The following is a 7,187-nucleotide window of genomic DNA, read 5'->3' as shown; positions in this document are numbered from 1 at the left end:
AACCGAATCCCTCTCGGGCCCATGAGAGGGTGGGGCCCCTTGTTCAAGACCTGGAATCAGTACTTAAGGGAACGACCTCTCTACTATCCCTAAAAGCGGGTAGGAGTGAATACCATCTTACACCCTCTGTCCCTAGCTATTCACCCAGTCTTACCCCTGACATGGGAGGCTAATTGAGTCGGCGAACTCGGGCCACTCTCACCCATGCAAATCTAAGGATAATTCCGAATAGATAGGAGTTCATAGTTAGCTCAGGATTAAGATCGAGTTACCAAGGTCATCGAATGAAAAAATAAGTCTCAACAGTAAACGACATTATAAAGCGAGAGTGGTTTCCTTCATGTTCTGATCTTATGCAATACTCATTTTATAGGACGCCCCCACTCACATGTCTCCACATGTACAATTTAGTGATCACATTGTTTATATCATATACAAAAGTGGGCCGCATCCATAGTGTCCCCAGAATACGGTACTCAGCCTTATCCCCGTACTATACATCATTTTGACAATATCCTTGAACTTGATCCACTCTTATGTCTCTACATATAGTTCAAGTAATCATACTATAGCCAGAGTGTTCTTAGCTTATTGGATATAGATTAATGATCGTAAAATTCACTTTATTCAATAACAATCTTTACTGAATAAACATCAATAATAACTTTATTGAAAACCGAATATGTTTTTGTTTACAAACTGTGAGTTTTAGGACATAAAACTCAACAAACTCCCACTTGGACTACAACTCTAGTGGGGTTTTACAATGTTGAGTAGAGAGAAAGACATAAATACAATGAACTAGGGCATCACATACCCATGCATTTTCTCCCACTTGCCCTAGATTACATAACACGTAGTCCTAGACTCACTAGGTGCCCTTCAAGCACTTTAGCCGTGAGGGGCTTTGTAAATGGATCAGCAATGTTGTGCTCTGAAGCTATCCGTGTGACGACCTCTTCTCCTCGTTGCGCAATCTCTCTTATGAGGTGATATTTGCGCTCAATATGTTTTCCTCGCTTATGGCTTCTTTGTTCTTGAGAATTTGCAACTGCTCCACTGTTATCACAATAAAGAGCGATAGGCAGATGCATATTTGGAACCACTTTCAAATCAGTTAAGAACTTCCTAAGCCATACTGATTCTTTCACTGCTTCACAAGCAGCAACATACTCAGCCTCCATGGCAGAATCAGCAATGCAACCTTGCTTTATTATGCTTCTCCGTATTATTGCTCCTCCATTCAGAGTGAAAACAGATCTCGATGTCGATTTCCTCGAATCTATATCGGTCGAAAATCTGAGTCAGTGTACCCTGTAGGGATCAGATCCCTTAGCGCCGTACATTAGCATATAGTCCCTCGTTCTCCTAAGATACTTGAGGATATTTTTAACGGCAGTCCAATGAGCATGTCCCGGACTGGACTGATATCTGCTGACAATTCCTGCCGCATAGCATATGTCTGGTTTGGTACACAACATGGCATACATCAGACTACCGACTGCTGATGCATCGGGAATATGTCTCATATCCTCAACTTCTTGAGGTGTCTTAGGACTTTTTTCCTTCGACAAATGAACTCCATGCCTGAAAGGTGATAATCCTGTCTTGGAGTCCTGCTTCTTATAACGAACCAACATTTTGTCGATGTACGATGCCTGAGACAATGCTAGTGTTTTGTTCTTGCGATTCCGAACAATTTGGATTCCAAGAACAAACTTAGCCTCTCCTAAATCTTTCATTTGGAATTGTGTCGCTAGCCAATGCTTAATGTCAGTCAGAAATTCCACATCATGCCCAATGAGTAGGATATCGTCAACGTACAACACTAGGAAAACTACTGTAGAGTTGACTATCTTCTCGTAAACACAAGGTTCGTCAACATTTTGTTTAAAGCCATAACATTTGGATTGCAGTATCAAACCTTGTATTTCAAGATCGAGATGCTTGCTTCAACCCATAAATGGATCTTTTAAGCTTGCAAACCTTTTGCTCGTGATTCTGTTCAATGAACCCCTCTAGTTGAGCCATATAGATACTCTCCTCAAGATTTCCGTTTAGAAAGGCTGTCTTGACATCCATTTGCCAAATTTCATAATCATAAAATGTGGCAATGGACAAGAGTATTCTAATCGATTTAAGCATAGCAACAGGAGAGAAGGTTTCTTCATAGTCCACCCCCTCTCTTTGGGTATAACCCTTTGCTACAAGTCGAGCTTTAAAGGTCTGTACCTTACCGGCTTGGTCTCGTTTTCTCTTGTAGGTCCATTTGCAACCAATAGGTTTTACCCCATCTTGTTGATCTACAAGTTCCCATACTGAATTGAAGTACATTGACTCCATTTCAAGATTCATGGCTTTGATCCACTGATCTCTATCTTCATCATTCATTGCCTGTTTGTAGGTTAATGGATCCTCAACGCCATCATCAGGTATGATGACCTGTGTTTCTGCCAAACCCAAGTAATGATCGGGTTGAGTTATAACCCTCCCACTATGTCGAGGCATTCTCAACTCTTGAGAAGGATGCAATTGACCAGAAGTGCCAGATCCATCAACAACTTTTGTTGAAGGGCCAACCTGATCAACAACTCTTTTTGTCTTATAAGTAGCTTCTTTAGAAATCTCACTCGATACTAGTTTGCTGCGAGGTTGATGATTTCTTACGTGGTCTTCCTCTAAGAATGTAGCGTTTGTTGACACAAACACTCTGTTTTCTTGGGGGTCATAAAACAGACCACTGTTCGTCTCTTTGAGGTATCCTACGAATAGGCATAATTTCGAACGACGTTCTAATTTCTTGGGGTTTTGCACCAACACGTGTGCTGGGCATCCCCAAATCCCGAAGTGACGTAAACTACCTTTACGCCCTCTCCATAACTCATAAGGTGTTTTTGAGACACTCTTAGAAGGAACCATGTTCAAAATGCATGCAGCAGTCTCCACTGAATACCCCCAAAACGAATCAGGTAATTGAGCGAAACTCATCATAGACCGAACCATGTCTAACAGAGTTCTATTTCTCCTTTCTGATACACCGTTCTGTTGACGCATGCCAGGGGCTGAGAGTTGAGACGTTATTCCATGTTCTATCATATAGTCCTGGAGTCTTAAGTCCATATACTCTCCACCTCGATCTGATCGAAGTGTTTTAATAGTTTTTCCTCATCGATTCTCAACCTCAGTCTTATACTCTTTGAACATTTCAAGAGCTTCGGACTTGTGATGCATTAGGTAAATATAGCCATACCTTGAATAATCATCGATAAAACTGATGAAATATTCATACCGTTCTTTTTCTCGTTTTAAATTTTATCCGATTTTTATCTTCTATTTTATTTTCTTTTTAATTTCGTCTTTTTAGTCACGATTCGGCTTTTCGAAGTCTCGAAAATTGGGTCGTGACAATAACATAATTATGAATATTCAAAATTGATATTCTTATAAATATTCAAAATCGATTTTTATGAAATGTAAAGTTAAATAATAATTGGTTATATGAATGAATAACTTCAAATGATTTTAACAATTTTGAAGTTACCCTTGTGTTCTAAAACGTGGTTTGATATGAGTTTTTGTTTAAAAATTAAAAATATAGCATTCATTATTATTTATCACAATTTTATAACTTTTCCCAACCTTACTAACTTTGACTATTAACATACTCATATTCTGTTCTTTTAGTTTAGGTTTTTTTTGGACCCGTTATTAAACTATTTTCCTTTCTAGAATTAAAGTTATAATTAATAATAACAAACCTTCATTAATTAATTAATTAATTAATTATGATAAATTCAAAAGTTTATATAGTTTTATTTAATTCCTTTATTCCAAGATAATTATTAAAATAGAATTATGAATAACATTATTTAGATCTAAATTTGATTTATAGTTAATCAAATAAATAAATGTACGTGATTATAAATTGTTAATTAATCATCGAGCAATACATTAAATTTATTTAATTAGTTAAATTAAATAAATGATTCTATTTTTAATAATCGAAATACTATATTTTTTTTTTCAATTACCATGCATAAGTTAATTTGAAAAGTTTACATAGTTTTATTTAATTCAAAGATAATTATTAAAACAGAATAAGAAATATACTCCTATTTAAATATTTTTGTTTTCCTTATTTAGATTAAAACTAAATTTAATAAAGGCTTCGAAATATGAAAATTTAATACTATCTGAGTAAATAGAAACAACTAAATAAATACTTAAATAACATTCTATTTTTATATTAAAAAAAAACAGCGAGGGTTACCATGGCCGTCCTTTCCTAGTTCTACGTAATAATTTCAATTTCCACGTCATTATCTCTCTCACGCGTATAAATAAAACAAAGAAATCTAAAATCCATGCAATCTCATGGCGCCTACCATATTTCTCCTTCTCGCACTACTTTCCATCGCCGAGTCCACTGTCGCCAAAGGCTGTGGTCTCGAGCTGGAACTCATCCGCCGCCGTCTCTCACCCGGCAATGTTTCACCAATGGCAACCAAATCACAAATTTGGTCGGAAACCAGAGAATTTATAGTGAAAATCGTCGTCGGAACGCCGCCGACGGAGGTGATGCTATCCTCGACACCGGTAGTGATTTATTTTGGGCTCAGTGTCATCCATGTGCGAAATGCTACCGACAAACGAATCCAATTTACGACTCTTCGAAATCGTCAACCTTTCGAACCTTTTCTTGCAAGTCGCCGCAGTGCCATTTCAGGGGGTCCGGTGCGTCGTGCTCCAGAACCGGCACGTGTAAGTACGACTATGGGTATGGAAGCGGATCTATGCAGGGAGAATTGGCGAATGAAAAAATGGCTGTAACTTCGAGGTCGGGAGTGACGACACCGTTTCTGGGGGTGGTGTTTGGTTGCGGACATAATAATAGTGGAACGTTTAATGCCAATGAAATGGGATTGATCGGATTTGGAAGAGGAGCGATTTCCTTCGTTTCTCAGGTATATATATATTATCCCTTTCAATTATTATTAATATTTTTAAAAACATTATTCGCATTAAATAGTGAAACCAACAGTTAATTATATTCTTATTCAAATAACTATAAAGTTCAAAACCTTATAGTTAATGTAAATTCATATTCACAAATAGGTCCATGGGTCGGCGGCATAAAGTTCTCCCTTTGTCTGATGCCATACAACACCGACCCGAAAATCTCAAGTAGCCTCTCTATCGGGTCGTGTTCTGAAGTTAAAGGACCCGGAGTCATCACAACCCAACTCGTTCAAACATCCGACCAGACATCTTACTCTCTCACCATCACGGGAATCTCCATCGAAAAAACCCTCATTCCATACAGTACGTCGGGACCTTCGGTCAAGGGGAACGCGGTTCTTGATACCGGCACGCCCCTAACTGTCCTCCCGAAAGAATTGTACGGACGATTGGTTGCCGAAGTTCGGTGGCATATCCCGTCGAAGCCCATTGCCGGATGGGTCCTTTTTCTTCACCGCGATGGGCGTTGACGACAAGGACGCACTCATGGGGAACAGTATGATGGCGAAGTTTTTGGTTGGGTATGATATTGACAATATGACATTGTCGTTTAAGCCCACTGATTGCACCAAAAATTGGTTGAGATTTTTTGGGCCTAGGAAAACAACACGCTATTTTATAACTATTATTACTTTTCTCGTAACACTTTTGATGTGAGGTTTAGTTTGTTTTATTCATAAAATTTGGAAAGCATTTATTAATATATGCACAACTATATTCTACTTGAGTCAATATTCTTTGATTTCTTTTTAGTAATTTTCCGTAACAAATTTTAAAGTAAAATTAGACATTAATTATTAATTATTTTTATTTAAGTTGTGAAATAATAAAATTAAATTTACTATAATTCAAGAGACCTTTTACGATTTCCAAAATTTAGGTACAATGATGGAATCGACGCCGGAGATCTGAGAAAGGAGATTAGGTTTTGAGATTGGAGGAGAAGATCTAATAAAAAATCGACGTCGGAGATCTGAGAATCCTCAACCTAAACCTTCAGTAGTCTGAGGCAAGGTGCTTTCACGAATCGCACCTCCCTATTTCATCAAAAACGTCAAAGAACTTAAGATTAGTCCGCGAATGTCTAGATCGAGATGTTTATCGAGATTTTGGTGTGCTAGTGAGGTTTTTGAGTGATTCTTGGACTTTTACCCTCTGGAGTGTGATCTTCGTAAGTTTTGGAGTGAAAGCGGTCAAGATTTTCGTTCGAGTCGGAGTTTCAAGAAAACACGATTTTCGGTAAGAACTCATATTTTTCTGCAAATTCGAGCTCGAATAATAAAACCTGTGATTACGAAAACAATATAAGAAGAATATATGGTAGAAATAGAATATGAGATCAATAATATTCGTTAAGTGATTCAAATTATGGATTGGAAGATATAAAAATCGAAAGAAAATGGATCGAGAACGCTAAAACTCACGTTTCTCGAAAATTTGGAAAAAACGCAGTAGGAGAGAGAAGAACGTCGCCAAGCATCGGTTGGCGTACGGAGGAGCGCGGCAGAATCGGTGTTGGACACGTGGCGCATTCCGGCTAGTGAGGCGTGTCCCGCACACTAGGCGACACGTGTCAGGCAAGCGGATTGGGGTTGGCCCGAGTCTGAACCGACGCTCCGCACGTGACCCGAGAACACACGAACCAAACTGATGCTCCGACTCGGGCGCTACCCCATGACTGCGCGAGAAGTCGCGCGTGGACATGCACATGTAAAACCTGCGCGTAGGAAGCTCTCCACGGCTCGTGTAGCGCGTGAGTACTTTTTTTCCTTCCGTTCGGCCTCCGTTTGCTTGTTTTTCGTCCCGATTTTGATACTACCCTATTATTATGTGAATTAGGACCTGTCAAGGAAATTCTAGAATATTTGGAATCCTTTCCGCCAAAAAACTCGAGCTTGGAAAGGCACGCGTCAACCAAGTAAGTAATCATTTGGATTCACACGAGCAGTATTTGTAGGAACTGCTTGGAATAAGCATGCATGCTACCATACCGATAAACTTAGCTAGCCGAACTTAGCATATGAGTATGGAAACCATGGAAATGAACTAATTAAGAAAATCGATGGAATCTAGTTCGATTATGTATCTGTTTCAATTGAGATTGTGATAATGTATGTATGTATGAGGAGGAAGGGAAACTTGTAAAATCTGCGCTCCGGATGAAGGTG

General features: G+C 38.7%; 1 protein-coding gene and 1 pseudogene across 1 annotated transcript; one reads left to right on the top strand and one right to left on the bottom strand.

The window, feature by feature from the left end:
• Positions 1 to 845: 845 nt before the first annotated feature.
• Positions 846 to 1,577, bottom strand: LOC147794761 (secreted RxLR effector protein 161 pseudogene; annotated as a pseudogene).
• A 2,787-nt stretch (positions 1,578 to 4,364) lies between these two features.
• Positions 4,365 to 5,136, top strand: LOC147794760 (putative aspartic protease At2g35615). The gene is made up of 2 exons (XM_087122818.1): positions 4,365 to 4,964; positions 5,116 to 5,136. Exons 1-2 carry the CDS (start codon positions 4,365 to 4,367, stop codon positions 5,134 to 5,136), a joined length of 621 nt encoding a protein of 206 aa, XP_086978944.1.
• The last annotated feature ends 2,051 nt before the right edge of the window (positions 5,137 to 7,187 follow it).

This window comes from Cucurbita pepo, chromosome 1 (assembly GCF_057944985.1).
Source record: "Cucurbita pepo subsp. pepo isolate OVF chromosome 1, ASM5794498v1, whole genome shotgun sequence".
Taxonomy (NCBI): domain Eukaryota; kingdom Viridiplantae; phylum Streptophyta; class Magnoliopsida; order Cucurbitales; family Cucurbitaceae; genus Cucurbita; species Cucurbita pepo.
The sequence above is the reverse complement of the archived record's forward strand: the minus strand, read 5'-3'. Positions and strand labels throughout refer to the sequence as shown.

What these genes read in the sequence shown, in the direction of transcription:
- LOC147794760 (XM_087122818.1), top strand. Translation starts at nt 4,365, where the DNA reads ATGCAATCTCATGGCGCCTACCATATTTCTCCTTCTCGCACTACTTTC. An exon ending in CGATTTCCTTCGTTTCTCAG is followed by an intron (nt 4,965 to 5,115) that starts GTATATATATAT and finishes ATTCACAAATAG; the next exon opens with GTCCATGGGTCGGCGGCATA.